This window comes from Peromyscus leucopus, chromosome 4 (assembly GCF_004664715.2).
Source record: "Peromyscus leucopus breed LL Stock chromosome 4, UCI_PerLeu_2.1, whole genome shotgun sequence".
NCBI classification, from domain to species: Eukaryota; Metazoa; Chordata; class Mammalia; order Rodentia; family Cricetidae; genus Peromyscus; species Peromyscus leucopus.
Window position 1 is genome coordinate 15,460,957 of NC_051066.1, and position 20,352 is coordinate 15,481,308.

Below are 20,352 nucleotides of genomic sequence, written 5' to 3' on the forward strand. Positions count from 1 at the left end.
CAGAAGCAGGGGGATCTCTTTGAGTTCAAGGCCAGCAGGGGCTACATGATTTCAAAAACAAAACAAAACTTACACGTTCAGGCGTCCAGTTGACAAGGGGTGGAATTTTCACAGTTAATCCTGTCAGCTTGACTGGATTTAGAACCAGCATGGAAACACACTTCTGGATGCTGGAAGACAGCCATGCTCAACCTCTCGAAGAACCCTTCCACAGGGGTCACCTAAGGTCATCAGAAGGCACAAATATTTACATTACAATTCATAACAGTGGCAACATTACAGTTATGAAGTAGCGGCGAAAATAATTTTGTGGTTGGGGGTCACCACAACACGAGGAACTGTATTGAAGGCTGGCAGCATTAGGAAGGCTGAGAACCGCTGCTCTAAGGGTATTTCCAGGAAGGTCTGATGGAGGAAGAAAGATCATGAACATAGGTGGCACTGTCCCATGGGCTGGGGTCCTTCACTGAATGAGGAGGAGAGAGAGCAAGCTGAGCGCCAGCATCCATCTGTTTTCCGCTTTCTGCCTGAGGATGTAAGATGACCAGCTGCCTCATGCCCGCCATACCACCACCCCACCACAGCGCACTGAGTTTCCTTAAACTTGAGCCAAAATACATTCTTCCTTTCTTAAGTTGTTCACGGTCAGGCATCTAATCACAGCAGAGAAATAAGTAACTAATCCTATTGTAGCATGAAAACAGATAGAACATCTCAGAAAGAAGCAGCATCAATGTGTAGAATTTTCATTAACAAGTGAAAGATTTTACTGAATTGCGCTAAGAATGGCCCTACCCAACAGAGATACACATTGCTGTGGTATTCGAAGCTCAAAATCACAAGGTTTATATTTGCCTCTGATGATCTATTGATAGTATGTAATTTCTGTGAAGAGCCTGTGTATATGTTTAACTTGACAGGATGATTATAAAATCTACAAGGGTGAATCAAGGCTCAAGAAGAGTAAGGCATTTCCCAGTGAAAAGTGAGTGTGGGGATATTTGCCTGTCTGTGAGTCCATGCCTCACACTTACCTGAAAGGAAGGCCGAGCCCAGGAACAACAGTCCTTCCCATAAATGGTGTTGTGGCAATTTGATGCTTTAATAAAAACAAGTAGTACCTCCCTTAAATCATGCAAGAAAATTAGCTAGCGTGGTTTAAAACAGAAAAGCCAAATCATACCAGTGTTAGAAGGGAGCACAAGAGAACGTATCATCAACACTTCACAAGGAGGGCAGAGGGTTACTGTCACAGTGGTGACTAAACCTCTTCCGGCTCAGTACCCCCAAAACATAAAAGCCAGTTGGATGGGGAGTTTCATGGAGCTATTCAGGGGATAGCAGCACAGATTCATTTGAAACGAGAGTTCCTTCCAAGGTGGAACCTCACGGGCTTGGCAGGATGGGGCTGCCAAACCTGGTGACTTGAAATTGATCCCCAATACAATGAAAAGTTAGGAGAACAAACTCCTCAAAGTTGTCCTCAGACCTCCACACACACTCCTTAACATGCGTGCTTGTGTGTGCACATATGTACACACACAATAGTAACAAACAGAGAACTCTAAAAAGATGAGGCCTTGGGTACCTTGTTGGAAAGTGACTGCCAAGGGAAGTGAGTTGGGGAGACTCGAGATTTTCAACAGTGGCTGCTTCTTAGATTTGGTGTCTCTTATAAATAGACTAAAAGCATTTTGCATTATGAAATGTTAGGAGAGCAAAAGTCCTTGGGCCCAGAGATCACTAGGGAAACCAGGAATGTTAAGTAAGCATGCAGTTTTGTCTTTTCAAAGAAAAAGATGTATAACCTGTTTTTCCACCCAGAAGGCTAGAAATTGGAGATGATTAATAGCGTGGTATCAAGCTCCCACAAGCAGGACCAGAGGTGGCTGTTAGTCTGGGTGATTTTTGTATTATCTGTATGGCCAGGGGTTCTCCCAAGCTCCCACAACCAGGACTGAAGGTGGCTAATAGCCCAGTGCTATCTGTGTGACCAAGACCATATCAGATCCTCCCCTACGCCCTTAAGCTAATACATGTAGCCTATCTCTAGAACCCATCTTCATGGAAGAAGTGACATGTACTTTGAGTTGAGTTTCAATGTAATTATGCCTCCTTGTGCAGCAGGGATTGTATTATACCAGGAAACTTGCGCCCCCCTTCACCCCCAGATTGTACTGTGCTTAAATATGCTTACAATAAAATTGCTTGGGGTCACATTACAGAAGTTTGAACCTGTCCAAGTAAATCACGCTGAACCGAGTTTCCTTCTTGCCTCTCGAGAGGTTCCTTTCTCTGCTGGTAGTAGAGCTTGCAGATACACCCATATCGAAGTGATCATGATACTTCAAGGGTCATGGATGCAGTGTTACGATTTGAAGTGACGTGTTTGGGGTCAAGTTGATGTAGACTGTGGTAGCTAATTTCAGGTTTTAACTTCATTAAACTAAGAAGTACATAAGAAGCTGGGCATGGTGGTGCATTCCTTTAATTCTAGCACTTGGGAGGCAAAGGTAGGAGGATCTCTGAGTACGAGGCCAGCCTGGTCTACAAAGCAAGTGTCAGGACAACCAGGGCTACACAGAGAGACTCTATCTCGGAAAAAAAAAAAAACAAAAAAAACAAAAAACAAAACGAAACAAAACAAAACAAACAAACAAAGCACTTAAAGCATTAATGACAGCATAACTTGGGGTGTGTCTGTGAAGGCATTTCCAGAGGAGATTAACGGAGGGGAGATGAACTGCCTTGACTGTGGGCAGTATCTGGGCTGCTGTCCTGGACCGAACAAAGGGAATAAGAAAGCCAGTGCTGCCATCCCTTTCCTCTGCTTGCTGACCTTTCGTATTCCTGTTGCCACAGCTGTAAGCCTTTCTGGCTGACTTGTCTTTGTATCCATGACGGACTGAACTCCTAATGTCATTAGTCAGAGTACACCCTTCATCTCCTACGTGGCCACATCAACAAGAAGCATAACCAGTACAATATGTTTAGGCTGTGTTACAGCTATGAAAGCTGTAAACCTCCACATTAAAAGAATCACAAAACAGCACGAGAGAAGTCAGAGTAAGGGAAGATACTGTGACCATACACTTGCAGCAGAGGACTTACTTGGGAGAGAAAACTCCGCTGAGAAGTGAATGAAAAATTTGAACAGCCCTTTGACAGAGAGAAAAACGGAAACGGTAACAACTGTGAATACATCCTCGGCTTCATTAGAAATTAGAGAAATGTAGATTAACACCAAAGCATGATACTTGAAATACCGACCAGACTGGCAAAATTATAGCTGACGTCACAGGAATCTCAGGGGGATGTGAAATACTATGCTGTGGGTGCTACCCATGTTGTGGCAGTATTAGCAGCATCTCCTGGGGTCACGGAGCATGTGCTATGGCTACAACTTCTCCCCTGGGGCTGGATCAGCAGGTTCCTGCCTCACACCAGGAGAACCACATCAGCAAGAAATATTCCAGTACGTAGGTGAAGAATGAATGCTCATACGACAGACGAATACATGTGGCAACCACAAATGATTCATGCCGAAGTGCGGGACACTCGAATCTGTGTTCGTGTGTTTCCCAGGGTTACAGCTCAGCGAGCATAAAGGCTGAGCGCTGTCATGGCTTTGAGCAGGCTCAGGGCTGCAGAAGTAGGGAGGTGGGGACCAGACGGGAGACTGGGCTCCTCTGCCTTGTCCATGCAACCACTGGTCATGTCTCTCACTTTTAAGGTAAATGCTGGTCACACTCAAAAGAAAAAGTTCTTGTTCCTCTGTATAGCCAGGAGGATGACACCGTAACAGAGGGAGGCTTTACCTAGCAGACATCAAAGACAAAGAAAGAAAGAGGGGGCTTGCCAGGGTAATGCAGAGGCCATGTGATACCCATTTCCCACTGAGAGTAGCAGGGACCTGTCCTTGGACGTTGTCAGAGCGTGGTTATAATCACCAGGCACAGGGAAGTCAGCAACCCAGGGACTGTAGGGTCTTCCTGGGAGATGTGAATGACACCAGTCTGCAGTGCAGGACTGTCAGCAGCTGGGACCTAGAAGGTATGACCCTGGGAATGTGAGCATTTGGGGGTAAGGTAGGCAGATATGAGGAGGGACAGAGCCAGAGGTGCTGGAGTGGGAGAAGTCAGAAGCCAAGTGGTGCCTGGCATGGTGACCTAGGCCTGTCATCCCAGCACTCAGGAAGCTGAGGGGGCAGGGTTGAGTGGGGTTCCATACAGCAAGAATCTGTGTCCAAAAGTGGAGGAAAGGGTAGGACTGTTGAGTGCCATGCAGGTTCTGGGAGGTGGAACAGGCTTATCGAGGCAAGTAACAGTTCTCTTGGTCATTCTTTCCCAGCCTCCATCCCATTCCCCGACATTTCTGTAGCGAGAGCTCCTAGGATGTCCTTGGATAACCATTGAAAAACCCATTCTTCTCATGGCTGACCAGCACCTATCATGCTGTCTTAGTTAGAGTTTCTATTTCTGTGAAGAGACACCATGACCACAGCAACTCTTATAAAGGAAAAACATTTAATTGGGGTGGCTTACATTTTCAGAGGTTTAGTCCATTATCATCATGGTGAGACATGGTGGCATGCAGGCAGACATGGTGCTGGAGAAGGAGCTGAGAGTCCTTTATCTTGACTCACAGGCAATATAAAGTGGTCTGAGACACTGGGCATGGCTTGAGCATATATAGGACCTCAAAGCCCACCCCCACAGTGACACACTTCCTCCAACAAGGCCATACCCAGTCCAACAAGGCCACACCTACTAGTGCCACTCCCTACGAGCTTATGGGGGCCAATTACACTCAAACTCCCACATGCACCCATCCTGAGATAGAACAATCAAGACAAAGTCTTTGGCTTTCCCAGTTAATCTACGACCCAAGCCGCACAAGCAGCCTGGGCTTGGCCTCTATTCCACCGGAGCAGGATTTCCCGAATACCAAGTCTCCTATCTAGACCTGGCACCACAGCATCCCCCTGCATCAGCAGCTTTCCTCTATTATGAATCAGTCATTAGTGCACAAGTCCAAGGACACTGCTTATCACTAAGGAAAAACCAACGACAAAAACCTCAAACTCCTGGTGGATTCCTGAAGCTCACTGGCTAGCCTGCCTGGCTACCTAGACAGGGTTCAGTGAGAGACCTTGACTCAAAAAATAAAAACCATAGAGAGCAACTGAGGAAAGATACCCAACATTAACCCTTCTCTGACAATTACACACACGCATGTGCCCCACTGTAGCCATGTACAGCTGCTGCATACACCTCCTCACTGAATAAACTGTCTATACCCCTAAGCTGTCTACACTCCCGCATGCACGTCCTCACTGGACAAGCTATTTACAGACCCGCTCTGGGCAATTCCTCACTGAATAAGCTGTCTACACCCACTGTGGTCACTTCTTCACTGGACAAGCTATCTACCCTGGTGTGGGTGCTTCTGCTTAGGAAGAACTGTCTGTGGTGCTACAAGTACCTCCTCCACAAAGACGTTATCTACACCTGTTTAAGTATGACATGGTGACTGGTGTCCCGTGGCTCCTCGAATGAGGCCGTTTCCTACTTCTCTGTAACACCTACTTTATGGAGGTGACAGTTACTCTGATTTCCTCCTCCAGGGCTGCATGTCTGTCCACATGTCTCTGGGAAGCAGAACATAAGTCCATTCTTGGCTTAGGAAGTCTTGGTGTTCCTCCTTGCCTACTATGTGCTCGACTCTTATCTGTCTCCCTTACTCCCTTGGTAATGGTGACTCTGAGGCAGGTTGACATAGTAGAAGGTACAACCTACCAAGCTGTGTGTATGGTACAGTGAAGCCTCATGGGAGCATCTGTGCATTGTGCCCACAGGGTGCAGAAACAAGAGGGAGCAAGAGCCAGAGGGAGAGACAGGACACAGAGTGGGTGCTGCCTGGTGGACCAGGCCTTGGGGTGTGTGTATGTGTGTCCTGCCTTTACCCCGTTCTTTCCTCGGGTGCCTGCTGGCGCTTTCACTAGCCATTGAAGCAGGGCAGTGTGGTAGAGAGGAAGAGGCCTTAGGATAGGTATGAGGGACAGCCCTAGCTATGACCTGCCGTGTGGACCTCTTTTGACATCTGTGCCAAATACCCTGTGATGAACAGGCTCTTCTCTGTTTCATTAAAGAGCACAACTACCCACATCATCCCTCAGGTCCAAAGCCAAGAGTCTCAGTTTCCTTTTCTTTTGCTAGAATAGTCAACATGTCCACAGTTCAGTTGGCTCTGGACCTGTCACAGCCTTTTCTTTTTTCCCCTCAAGACAGGGTTCTTCTGTGTAGTCCTGGCTATCCTGGAACTCACTCTGTAGACCAGGGTGGCCTTCAACTCACAGAGATCTGCCCTGCCCCTGCCTCCTGAGTGCTGGGATGAAAGGTGTGCACCACCACTACCCAGCAAGTCATAGCCTTTTCTATTATTCAAACCATGCCACTCAGTGTTGGTGGCCGTCAAAGCCATCGACTAGCCTGTTTCTCTCTGCAACAGGGCAGTTGGCCACCCCACACCCCTTCAGTCTTCTCTTTTACTATTCAGAGGAAGAAACCAATCCTGATTTTGTGTGGTACAGCTGTAGGGAAGCTCTGGGGATGGTGGCCGTTCTGTCTGCCCAGTGAAATTTAAGAGTTTAACTAGGAAAGTGAGAGCTCACAATGAGGTGACCAAGGTTGTAGTTTCCCACATGCTGTGTGACAAAACTTTTGTGGGGAGATGCAACACACACATCTATTCACCTCAACTTGGGATCCCATGACAGACCAAAGTATGGATTCCACCACAGTCCAACTTGGTGAACCAGTGAGTTTTATTCAGGTTACTTACAAATGTATAGGTGAGGGGTTACTTACAGGAACAGAAATGACTCAAAGATAACTGCATTGCCAAGGTCCACATCAGCATGGGCAACAGCTCACAAAGCTGGGAAACCTGGAGCACTCTGCACAGCCAGTAGGCAGCTCAACAGGTTGGAGAGTGTCCTTTCCAAGGACAGTGGTGTAAACCTCTCCAGGCAGCTCAGCCGGTTCTTCTTCCGAGTATCTGGTCGTCTATCATCTTTGCAACTTGGCTAGTCTGAGCGCAACTCTCAGCGGTCTTTATTGCTTACTCAGACAGGGAGGACCTAGTCCATTTGGTCAGATTCAGGGACTTCCTGCAGCTATTTTGAGTTGTTTACCCTCCTGCTTAAAGAGTGTAGATGGATTTTCCTTTGGGCCACCAGTTCACAAATAATGACAGGGAGACTTATTATTAATTATGAAAGCTTGGCCTTAGCTTAGATTTGTTCCTAACTAGTTCTTGTAACGTAAATGAACCCATGTTTTTAAATCTACATTCAGGTGTGTGGCTCAATACCTCATCTGTATTGTCCATCTTCCTTCTCTGTGCTGGCTGTCGACTCTGCTTTTCTTCTTCCCAGAGTTTTCTCTGTCCCTAGAAGTCCTACCTAACCTCTTCCTGCCTAGCTATTGGCCATTCAGCTCTTTATTAAACTAATCAGAAAGGCACCTTGGTAAAGACTCATCTTCACAGTATAAACAATTTTGCAACATTTCCTCATTTTTGTCTAAATAAAAGAGAAAGGTTTTTAACTCTAACACAGTAAAACTATATACAATGAGGACAATTATCAGGTATTGTCTAAATAAAAAGGAAGGGTTTTAACTCTAACATAGTAAAACTATATACAATGAGAACAATTATCAGGTAAGGATTACATTTACAATATCCAGTCCATTTGTATTTGGCAAATCACAGAAAGTACTGTTTTATCTATTGTATCTTAGTGAGTCCAAAGTTTTGTACCTAATTCACTTTCTATCCTGACTTGTATTACCAACCCAAAATTATCTTTTTTAGGCCTCAAAATTTTTTCTTAGATAAACAATCTAGACTTTTATGTCTCTCAACCTTATATACTTTATACCTCTTTTGTGAGATTCTTTTCTGAATTTGGTAACAAGGAAAACTGTAACTATAACTATCTAGTCTTCAACTCCATCAGAGACCTGAGAAGGATATAATGTCACCCACAAACAGAAAGTGCAGTGCAAGCAACTTCCAAACTATAGAAATGACAGAAACAGTGGGCTGCCTGGATAGTCACCCAAGGTTCCCCTGCAAGGTTGGGGCATCTGTCTTTGGCCTATGGGCCTAGAATATCTGACAGACTTTTCTGTGAAGCAGAAATTTTGAAGGGCTGTCCTGCCTTGTCTTGGCAAAGTTTGGCAGTTGCCTTCTTTTGTGTCCTGCTTGTTCAATTTGTACAGCACATTGTCAGCAATCAAGGCAAGGGCAGTTTCTTGTCCAGTGGCTAACTTTGCCACAATTAAAGCAAACTCTATGTGGAGGTGCTTTGATGTCCATCATCTTCTCTGAAGTAGATTGGTGCTGCCAGGAGCAGATGTGTCTCATTGTCATAAAAAGCCTTATGTTATTGAAACATCTTAATGCCATATTCTCTAGATCTCTGAAGTGTTTGAAGACCACCTGTCTATTTCAAATAGATCTCTGTTTGACCTTAAAAACATACCTAACATGGCCACAAATCTGATTGTTATAGATGACTAACTACTAACTTACATGTCTTAATTATCTTTTCTTTTTTTCTTTCGGAGACAGGTTTCTGGTGCCTGTCCTGGAACTTGCTCTATTTCTAAATGGTCTTATTAAATAAAAAACATGGAGCCGAATATAGGAGTGAAAGCCTTAGAGATCAGAGAAGCCACCAGCCAACCTTAACTCACCAACTCTGCTACTTCCAAAGTGAGCTACTTCCTGTCTACCTGTGCCTTTATTGCCTTGCTGTTCTGCCCTCTCTTTGGCTCTTAGCCCAGCTACCTCACTTCCTTGTCACTGTCTGTCGGTACAAACTTCCAGGTCTCTATGGTTGGTACTAGGATTAAGAGCATGTATCACCAAGCTTGGCTCTGTTCCCCAGTGTGGCCTTGAATACACAGAGACCCTGCCCGCTAAGTGATAGGATTAAGTGTGTGTGCTGCCTGACTTTTGTGTTTACCTAAAATGGCTTGCTATTTCCTCTGATCTCCAGGAAAACTTTATTTGTTAAAGCACAAATAAAATATCACCACATTTCAGCACAAATAAAATATCACCACATTCTGTAGCCCAGGCTGCCTTCAAATTCACAGAGAGCCACCTGACTCTGTCTACTGAGTGCTGGGATTAAAGGGATGTGCCACCACTGCCCAGCTGTCTTAATTATCTTAAAGAGTTTGTAATAATAGCCTTTAAGGACTACAACTCTACATTACATTTTAAAATGAGCTGCATAGGGTACAATACCTTAAACAAGAGTAGAAATGTAAGCCAGGTGGCAGTGGTTCACGCCTTTAATCCCAGCACTCGGGAGACAGAGGCAGGCAGATCTCTGTGAGTTTGAGGCCAGCCTGGTCTACAGAGTGAGATTCAGGAGAGGCACCAAAACTACATTGAGAAACCCTGTCTCGAGCTCCCCCCCCAAAAAAAAAAGAGTAGAAATGTATGTACAGTATGTTCTAACAAAAACAACCTTACATTTGTATCAATATACAAAAATTCCTTAAACAAGAGTATAAACATATATACAGTATAACAAAAATAACCTTAAATTTGTTTCAATATACAAAAATCTATACCATTGTAAAGTATTTAAGACTGGTAGTTACTTTTTTAGTTTAAAAGTAGAGTCAATTATCTACTCTTTTATCTATCATTTCCCCATTTTTCTTTTCAGAATGAGATCCTAAATCTGATCTCCTTTGTTCAGCTTTTTTTCCTGACCATTACCAATAACAACTTGTAACAAATCCCCCTATATTATGATAAACAATTTTGGTCACTGAATGACCAAAAACCACTCACCCCATCTCTTGGAAATGTGGACATCATGTTCTCTAGACTGCTTCCTGCTGTCTGAGAGGGTGATGGCATCTCTAGGGGATCCTGAGAAAATGGAGGTAATGGTTAAGTCTGGGAGAGCTAGCTGCATCATCTGTTGCAGTCTCTGTGTGATGGGAAAGTATAGGGCTTATCTGAAGTCCTGGCTGGAGCAGTGCATGAGCCTGGATCATCTCAGCTAGCTGTCTAAAAATTGTCCTGAGCAGTTTGCAGTCCAAAGCTGATCTTTGGGTGGTGTTTATCAGCTTAGTGGCATTACCGCAATCCAGGTGGAATTGTTGTTGTGGGGTTCCATCATCCTTCTGGAGACTTTAAAAGTCACTGTTGGGAATGGTTACACTTTAGTGAGAAAACGTAAATATTTTTATTTATTTATTTATTTATTTATTTATTTATTTATTTATTTATTTATTTATTTATGAGTGTTCTGTCTGCATGTATGCCTGCATGCCAGAAGAGGGCATCAGATCTCATTATAGATGGTTGTGAGCCACCATGTAGTTGTTGGGAATTGAACTCAGGACCTCTGGAAGAGCAACCAGTGCTCTTAACCACTTAGCCATCTTACCAGCCCCCAACTTAAACATTTTAAATGTCATATGCTTGGAGAGGTTAAAGAATCACAATTTGTTAAGTACATCTGTGGTACACAAACTTAATTCCTAGTTACCTGATTCAGACTCAAGCCTGAAATTATGTACAGGAAGCTAAATGAAGCTTTTTTCTAGAATTTGTTCTATATGTACTCTATATGACCATTAATGTCATGACAGAAAGTTTAAATATATATGTTGTGGGATAATGCTCTTGTACACTGGTTTAATAAAATGCTGATTGGCCAGTAGCCAGGCAGGAAGTATAGGTGAGATAAGCAGACTAGGAGAGTTCTGGGAAAAGGAAGGCTGAGTCAGGAGTCTCTAGCCAGACACATAGGAAGCAAGATGACAAGGCAGAACTGAGAAAAGGTACCAAGCCATGTGGCTAAACACAGATAAGAATTATGGGTTCATTTAAGTGTAAGAGCTAGTCAGCAATAAGCCTGAGCTAATGGCTGGGCAGTTTAATTAATATAAGCTTCTGAGTGATTATTTTATAAGCGGGCCACAGGACTGTAGGGGCTTGGTGGGACCAGAGAAAACTTTTGACTGCATATATTAATATATGTATATATTAATCTTATAAATTTTTGAGATAATATTTATACCTTAAGAAAAGTTTTAAAGAATCAAAACTAAAGGATTATGAGATTAGTAGCAATAAAATAATCCTTTAATTTTGATTTTTCTTCTGTCCCATACCAGGTGGCTCTTCTCACATGAGACAGAGATTTTGGATTTTCCTTTAACAGACATGTTTGGGTTTAGAGAAGGAGAGAGCCATGCTCCAACCCCAAAGCCAGCTTTAATTTTCAATTGAACTGGGACTATAAAAAGACCATATGCCTTATATGTCTGTAGAGAACAGCAGAAACAAACATTTGGGAAGATTTATAATATTTTATCCTGTTGGAAATGTGCTATATCATTAGGCCAATTTACTCTTTATCATGGGACATTTTCTCTGGATGATTCATCCTCTTTCTTCAGATGTCTCATTTGTCCAGTCGTCTTCAGATTCCTTAGTTGGATGCTTCATTCTCCTGGAAAGACAAACACAAAACTCTGCTCCAACCCCAATTTTGAGGAGGTTCCCTTTTTGGTAAGTTACATATAATCAAATGAAAGGCATTTGGTAGTCTTATATGTTAGTTTAGTTTGAATGGCCACACTGTTTGATGAACTATTGACTCTTCTAATCAAGAGGGTTCTCCTGTTTGAATCTAATCTTTATAAATTTTGATAGTATCCATAGCTTTTCTTCTCCTGTGGAAACAAAATCAAAACCTCTTCCCCAACATAGCACATATCCTGGTTTCCATTCTGAGGTCAACACATCTTTAAAGTTCACAGGCTGACTTAATTCAGCAGTTTTTTTCTACTATGCAGTGTCTCTCCAAAGCTGTCATTCCTTTCTCATTAGCATTTAAAAAATTTAAAGTTAATAAAGCATTGTGCAATCTATCTCTGGGGATCTTTATTACCCCTTTCTGTTTATTAAGTATATCTTTTAAAGTTCAATTAGATCTTTCTACAACTGCTTGTCCTTAGGATCATGTAGTATACCTGGAATATACTTTATGTTGTAACATGCAAAAAACTGTTCATTTTACTAGAGACATATGCGGGAACATTGTCAGTCTTAATTTGTGCAGGTATCCACATAATGACCATAACTTCTAACAAATGTGTGATTAAGAATCAGCCTTTTCAGAACTCAAGCAGTTGCCCATTGAAATCCTGAATATGTATCTATGGTATGGTATACATATTTTTATTTTCCAAACTCTGCAAAATGAAACACATCCATTTGCCAAATTTCATTTCTTTGAGAACCCTTTGGGCTACTTCATACAGGTAGTGAAGTTTGGTTACACAAAGAACAAGTAAGACATTTCTTCATAATTTCCTTGGCTTGTTGTCAAGTGATAGAAAAATCTTTCTTCAACCTTTGCTATTAACACAGTGTTTTTTATGAAATTCTGAGGCTTCTAGCACATTTCCTACCAATAGCTGATTAATTTCATCATTACCTTGTGGTAGACCCGTATGGGATCTGATATGTGTTATATACAAAGGATGATTTCTATTTCTGATTATTTCTTGTAATTGAATAAATAACAAAGCTAATTCTGAATCATCTGAAATAAGTTCAGCTATTTAAATATATAATACAACTCTTTCTGCATATTGAGAGTCAGTAACTATATTAAGAGGTTTTGAGCCGGGCAGTGGTGGCGCACGCCTTTAATCCCAGCACTCGGGAGGCAGAGGCAGGCGGATCTCTGTGAGTTCGAGGCCAGCCTGGGCTACCAAGTGAGTTCCAGGAAAGGCGCAAAGCTACACAGAGAAACCCTGTCTCGAAAAACAAAAACAAAAACAAAAACAAAAACAAAAACAAAAGAGGTTTTGAGAAATCTAACAATACCATGAGAATAACATATCATTCTGACTTTTGAACAGAATCATAAGGACTTTGAGCCACTTTACTTAAATTTCTACATTTCCTGATTTATTTACATCAGTATAGAATGTAGGGTCTCCATAAATTGGTGTTCATCATACAATGTAAGGATCAAATTAGTTCTCTTTGTAAACTGAATATTCTTGCTTTTGGGATATTTGTTGCGAATCTCTTAACAAATTACTTCAAGCTTTTTGCCAATGTTCATTTTCTGTCTATAATGAGTAAATTTCAGTATCCGTACAAGTACCACAACTTCTACTGGGTCTATTCCTATTAATCAACAAAGTCTTAATTTTCCTTTTAGAATCAATTCAGAAACATTTTCTACATAGGTCTTTAATTTTTTACTGTTTGTGTGGCAAAAATATCCATTCCAGAACATTATCTTCTCTCTGCATAAGAATTTCTGTAGGAAAATGTGTAGAAGGTAAAATAACCAGAATACAATCAAGCTCTGGATCCAACTGATCCACATGTGCATCCTGTAATTTCTTTTCTACCAATGCCAATTCTTTCTCAGCCTCAGTTGATAATTTTCTTGTATTATTTAAGTCTTTATCACCTTGTAAGGTTTGAAATAAATTACCTAGTTCTTGAGTTGTCAATCCAATTGTGGACTGTAGCCAGTTAATATCTCCCAACAATTCTTGAAAATTATCAAGTGTTTACAATTGATCTCTCCTGATTTGTATTTTCTGTGGCTAAATTTTTTGTAAACCTATCTTATATTCTATGTAGTTAATAGAATCTTCTCTTGCCGGCTAGCGGTGGTGCCTGCCTTTAATATCAGCACTTGGGAGGCAGAGGCAGGTGGATCTCTCTGAGTTGGAGGCCAGCCTGGTCTACAGAGTGAGATCCAGGACAGACTCCAAAACCACATGGAGAAACCCTGTCTCAAAAAAAAAAAAAAAAAAAAAAAAAAACAACCAAAAACCCAAACAAACAAACTCTGTTTTAATGTTGAGGAATATTTGTTTACACCGTGAAGATGTGTCTTTTGCCAAGGCACCTTCTGATTGGTTTAATAAAGAGCTGAATGGCCAATAGCTAGGCAGGAAGAGGTTAGGTGGGACTTTCAGGAACAGAGAGGACTTTGGGAAGAAGAAAGGCGGAGTTGCCAGTCAGCTCAGAGGAAGCAAGATGGGCAGAACAGAGAGATGAGGTATTCAGCCACACAAGTGAACGTCGATTTAAAAAATATGCATTAATTTAAGTTCTAAGAACTAATTAGAAACAAACCTAAATTAAGACTGAGCTATAATTAACAAGAAATCTCCATGTCATTATTTTGGAGCTGGCTGCCCAAAGAAAAATCCATCTACCTATATATAGTTTTATTGTGTTAGAGTTAAAACATTTCCTTTTTTACTTAGACAAAAGGAGGGAAATATTGTGGGATAATGTTTTTGTACACTGTGAAGATGTGTCACTTGGATTGGTTTAATAAAAAAGTTGAATGGCCAATAGCTAGGCAGGATTTCCAGGCTCAGGATAGGGTAGAGATGTGAGGAGACATTGAGGAGGCAGGAAAGCAGGATAGACAGTACATAGATGAGGTAAATAAGCCTTGGGGCACCACATAGATTAATAGAAATGGGTTAATTTAAGTTATAAGAGGTAGCTAAAAGCAAGCCTAAGCTATTGGTCAACGTTTCATAATTAATAATAAGTCTTCTTGTCATTACTGGGGAGCCAAATGACCTGACAAAAAAGTCCGACCACACTTCTCTGAAGGAAAGAATGTTTCAATCTGGAGGAAACTATTATACAACACCAATAATGCCAGCTACTCAGTGGTGTTTAGCTTTCCTGGAGAGATAGGAAATTGGTGATGTGGGGAAGTAAATAAATGGACTGGCAAATACCCACAGTGGAGTATCTACGGTAGATTGTTTATAACCACCTGTCTAGATCCAGGGCCGTAAGATCCACACACACCCATATGCAGACAGTGTTACACGTATAATTAAAAACAAAATTATTATTATTTTTTGAACAGAGTCTCACTATATAGGTCTGGTTGGTTTGGAACTTGCTGTGTAGACAAGGTTGAACTTGAACATAGATGAGGCTGGACTTAAACTCACAAAGATAAAACTGCCTCTGCCACCTAAGTGTCTAGATTAAAGGATGTGTCCATCACATCCAACCTCAAAAATATTTTAAAATTTTAATTTTTTGAGATTTTATTTTTATTTCATTGTATGAGTATTTGTCTGAATGTTTGTTTGTTGTACTATTTTCATTCAGTGCCCTTGGAGGCTAGAAGGCATTGGATGCCCTGTGACTGGAGTTATAGACAGCATGAGCTGCCATGTAGGTGCTGGGAATTCAACCCCCATCCTCTAGAAGAACAGCCAGTGCTCTTAACCTCGGAGCTATCTCCACAGCCCATCAAAAAGAAAGCTTAGAGTAAATAAATGTTTTAAAGTGAAAAAAAATCAAAAGTTTAAGAGTTCTGGACAAAATCTTTCCTTCATTATAAAAGGATATAATAAACTGATTTTAAAAATAGGTACCTTTATACCTTCCTTCCCTTGCTTGATATGGTAAAGGTGTAATAGCATGGCAGCCCTTGAGTCACAAGGTAACAAGCGTGAAGACAAAGGGAGTATACAGTGATCGTGGAAAGAAGGGGGGTGAAGACAATGGTCCTAGAGCCAACTTTTCATTACGTGAAGTTAAAACTGTTTCTTATAAGCTGCTGCCTGCCTCTCCTTCCTAAGTCCCCATGTGCTGTGTCCTGCCGTCTGTGTTCTTGTGCAGCCAGTGGGATCCTTTGGAATGTGTCAGATGCCCACAAGGAGAGCATCCATCCCACTTCCAGCAGTGGACTGCCCTGGCAGTGTCCTCTGCTAGGTCTGGATTTGCACACCTCACCTCCCAGGAGCACGCTGGAGGCACGTGTGGATCAGCTTTCATTCACTAAGAGCAGCTTAGAGGAGGAAGGGTGTATTATCGCTCACAGTTTCAGACGTTTCAGTCCATGGTTTCTGCGTCACCACTGTTTGAGCCTGTATCATGCCAGAAAAGGTGAAGTAGAGAGGAGGGAGGGAGGGAGGTAGAAGAATGAGACACACAGAAAGGACTGTCGACCCATACGGCCCCCACCCCCACCCCGGTAGCATGCCCCTCAACAGTCCACTCCCTTCAGCTAGGTCACATCTCTGCTTTTCACAGCCTCCCAGCAGCCCATTACTTTATGAATCCATCAACGGATTAATCCATTCATGAGGTCAGAGCCCTCTCGTGATCCCAAAGCCCTCGCTTCTGATTACTGCTGCAATGGGGACCAAACCCAACACACGAGATTTGGGGCAACATCTCAGATCCAAGCAATAGCAGGGCAGAGAGACCCCCACCTTCCACTCTTCCACGGGGCTGTGGCTCTGTGACCCGCCTTTGTTTATTTTCTGCAAGGGTGAAGAGGACCCTTTCTCTTCCTCTGCCACTCAAGTGTGATTTGGGAAGGGGTTAATGCCAACGCTGTTAAGACCCACCAGCCATCCTGTGTACTCACCGTGTTTGCTATCACCTATTAAGTGCTATATAGATGTTTCTATCTTTGGTAGAAAAATGTCAGCTCGGTGAAGGTGGATCCTGGGCGTGGCAAACAGGTGCACCACGAAGGCTCTGTCTGAATGTTTATAGAATGAATGGCAGAACAAGGACTGTCTGAACTGAGATCGTGGAGCGTCTCAGAGTCCGGTATATGAAAAACCGCAGATGGAACTCTTGACAGGGTCCACTGCGAAACCTTCAGGGGCCAGGGATTTCAAAGTAGGGCATGTAAGGATATCAAAAAAAATGGAGGGGCGACGATAGCCTCAGCATCCGATGGCCAGCAGCGAGAGGGAGTGGCTGACGACATGGCCTCCGCAGGACAGGGGTGTGGACGCCAACGGGAAGCTAGGCTGCCGCTTCTGGATGCCACGGACATCTCCCCACGGGGGAGGGTCTGTTCGGGGTCGAGGAGCGCGAGGGCACCCGGGGACCTCTCAGGCCGCTGAGCTGGGGAACCAGAGGCAGCGAAGGCTTTGGGCGGCGCCCCGGGGGCACGCAGAGGCTCACGCTGCCTCGAGCTGGGGACACGCAACTCGGCGTTCCCCGAGGACCGCCGCGGACTCCGGCGGGGGCGGCCGCGGGGGCGGGGTCTGGAGGGTCCGGGGGTGGGACCGACGCGGATTGGCTAGGCGCGGCCGCGTGACCGACCCCTTATAGGGCGTGGCGTAGGGCCGCGGCTCGGGTGCGGTAGCAGCTGGCGGGCGAGGTCCAGGCGGCTCGCTGCGGCTCGGCTAGGAGCCCCTGGCGCGCCGCGCCCTCGGTGCCGGGCCGCGGAGCCGGGGATGCTCGCGGCGCCCAGGAGCCATGGTCCGCTTCGGGGACGAGCTGAGTGGCCGCTATGGGGGCACCGGCGGCGGGGAGCGGGCTCGGGGCGGCGGGGCCGGCGGGGCGGGTGGCCCGGGCCAGGGAGGTCTGCCGCCGGGCCAGCGGGTCCTGTACAAGCAGTCCATCGCGCAGCGCGCCCGGACCATGGCCCTGTACAACCCCATCCCAGTCAAGCAGAACTGCTTCACCGTCAACCGTTCGCTCTTCGTCTTCAGCGAGGACAACGTCGTCCGCAAATACGCTAAGCGCATCACCGAGTGGCCATATCCTACGGGGGCCTGGCCGGGCGGGGACCGGCGGAGGTCAGGGGCAGGGGCGACGTCGGTGTCCGCGCGGCGGGTCCGGGAGGGGCGGCTGGGGCCTGGGCGGAGGCGCCCAGTGGCCATCTTTCTGGTGCTGGGAGGGGGTGCGACCCGGGAGAGGCGCGTCGCGGACCCCACGGCCCGGCGAGGAGGAGCGGGGCGGAGCCTCTGGGGCGGTCTCCGAGTGCGTGTGTGCGTGGTTTGGGTGTGCGCGTGTGTGGTCGTGGAGGCCACGACGGACCGGGTGCACGCTGGGCGGAGCCCCTTCTGACCTGGGGTTTGTCTCTTCGTGCACTTGGTCTTGGGGAGCCAGGTTGGGTCACACAGCATGCGGCCGGCCTGGAGGACACGGGAGGGCGAATCTGAGGCTTGCAGGTGTGAGGGCGGAGTGGATGCAGGTCCGTGCGCGTGCTGACTGCAGGTGCCTGCGTTTGTGTGCGGGCATCGCATGAGCCGGTGCTGCGCGTGCGTGTGTTCGGCATTCGTGGTACATTATGTTCACGTGCGGGTGTAGAGACTTGTGGCTGTGTCTTTAGGTAGGGTGCGCGCCTGCGCAGGGCCCGCTTCTGCTGCTCTGGGGGGCTACAGGAGGGTTCCCCTGTGGCGCTGGCGGGCTAGGCAAAGCAGCTGTCCGTGGTGCTGACGGCGTCGGAACTAGCGGAGGGGCTAGGCAACTGCAGAGGCCCCGCCTCTTGGCTGCCCCCAGAAGTAGGGCGGGGAGCTGAGAAGACTAGCCTTGAAGCGGGGAAGGTGGGTGTCGGCCAGCAGTACTCAGCCCTGGCTACTGCACTGCGCCGTCCTCATCTTCACTACCTCCGTAGCGCCTCCTAGCCAGTCCTTAACCCACACACGCCCTTCGAATACATGATCCTGGCCACCATCATCGCCAACTGCATTGTTCTGGCCCTGGAGCAGCACCTTCCTGATGGGGACAAGACTCCCATGTCTGAACGCCTGGTAAGTGCTGGCTGAGGGTCTGGGGGGCCGAAAGCTGGGGGTAGTGGCAAGTTGTCTGATGTGCCTAAGCTGGACAGGCAGGGCCCAGTCTTACATCTGAGGGCCCTTTGACTCCCCATCCAGTGCCAGGAAACCGGGGTGGCCAGTTGAGCCTGATGAAAGACCAGGGAATCACCAGCTGGTGTGTCTTGTGTCTTTAGGTATCCTTACTCCACAGATGGTTGGGCATGCTATGCTGGTCTTGGCTTAAGAGCCCAGTTCTAGACCTGGAATGAGGGAGGGCATTTCTCATAGACAGAACAAGAATATCAGGCTTTATGGGTCGCCCCGTGGCCAGCTGACCACCTTTCCTGCCATGCTCCCTAAGGAAGCACTCCTTCCCAAATGTTCTGAACCCATAGTTTCCTCTAGTGCCCTGCTAAGAGTTTCCTAGAACCCAGTGGTGTCCACTCCTGGAATCAGGGGGCCGGTACCTCCAGGATTAGAACTCTTAGGGAGCAGGAGGCAAGATTGGAGGCGAGCCTCCTGCACTCTGGAGGTTTGAGGGGCTAGCACAACTTCACAGGTGAGCACACAGCCACAACTCTCTCCTGCTGCCCTTTTACCTGGGCTAAGCACGTGCAGGGTATGACTATGAGACTGTAGCACTTCACAGTGTGGAGGAGAAGGGGGGCCAGAAGGGCTCTGGGGACTAAGGTCTTTAAGGAGAAGAGGCTGCTCCGTCCTTTCTCCATCCTGGTTGTTACTTCCCTGACTTCAGCTCAGATAAAGCAGTGCTTAGCCCGGGACCTCCTGAGCTCTGGGGTGGCCGGTCTTCCCTCTCTCTTCTGAAGTTTGGAAGGGGAGGTGGCTCTGGGTAGGTGGGCACCAAGACAAACCAACTCAGAGTATGTCTAGGATGGCCACCTGGGGTTGAGGACCTTCCTGGAGGACAGGAGAAGGCCAAGTGGGCTTAGAGAATGTAGGCTGGGAAGGAGGAGTGTGAGTTAAGTCACATTTCAAGGCTGAGGGTAAGTCATGGGAACTGGGCACTTCTGGGCATGCCCAGTAGGGTTCCTCTGTTCCTCAGGGCTTCTGGTGGAGCAGATCCTCTGCCTGCTCTATCCTTGTGGTGAGCACCCATTCCAGAGTCCAGAGAAGGGAGTGAACTTGGAGGTTTACCAGGCTGAGCATCACTAATGCCAGGCCACAGGTCGTGACCCTATCTGTAGGGAACCGTGGCAGGTAGGGCCAAGAGGGTCACAGGCCAGGCTGAGGCCAGCGCCAGGAGGCCATGAACTTAGCATCCTTTCATAGACAAGCCTAGTGTTCATCTTTCTGAGTACCTGTGTCAGTGGGGCAGGCTTGCTTGGTGTTGGTAACGATGGGGATGGGTGGGGAGGTGTAGCTTTTGTGGCAAAGCTATTGGAAAAACAAGTCGTATATGGAGGTCCAAAAAGCTCTCTGCTGACCCCAGTCTTGTCTGTCGGCTCAGTCCTCAGGGGCTGTTAGGACGAACAAAGGAGAGGTGGGCTTGGAAACTGGAGCTGCTTTCTACCTGGCAGGAAGGGGTTGAATGGTGTTAGGACCCTCCCCCCATGTTTGTAGCCTCACTTGGGTCGAGCTTCCTCATCTCTTGGGAGTCTGCTTCCTATTCACTTATCTTCTATAGCTGCCTAAGCCTCTAGCTTGCAGACCAGTGGCTCCCAAGCCATCCGCATACCCATCTTCCGGCCCCATCAGC

At 45.9% G+C, this 20,352-nt stretch overlaps 1 protein-coding gene and 1 long non-coding RNA gene across 2 annotated transcripts in view; one reads left to right on the top strand and one right to left on the bottom strand.

Annotated features, from left to right (window-relative positions):
• Nucleotides 1-11,515: 11,515 nt before the first annotated feature.
• On the bottom strand, nt 11,516-17,106 carry LOC119087750. The gene is made up of 3 exons (XR_005091224.1): nt 16,502-17,106; nt 15,862-15,995; nt 11,516-11,557 (listed from the first exon to the last, which is right to left on the bottom strand). It is a non-coding gene; the product is annotated as an uncharacterized LOC119087750 (long non-coding RNA).
• A 109-nt stretch (nt 17,107-17,215) lies between these two features.
• The window catches only part of Cacna1b (calcium voltage-gated channel subunit alpha1 B), a 161,911-nt gene continuing 158,774 nt past the window's right edge, over nt 17,216-20,352 (top strand). Inside the window, exons 1-2 of the mRNA XM_028868647.2 lie at nt 17,216-17,633; nt 18,524-18,629. Of these exons, the coding sequence (XP_028724480.1) occupies nt 17,350-17,633; nt 18,524-18,629 (390 nt within the window). The 5' untranslated portion in view covers nt 17,216-17,349. The remainder of the gene's footprint in view (nt 17,634-18,523; nt 18,630-20,352) is intronic.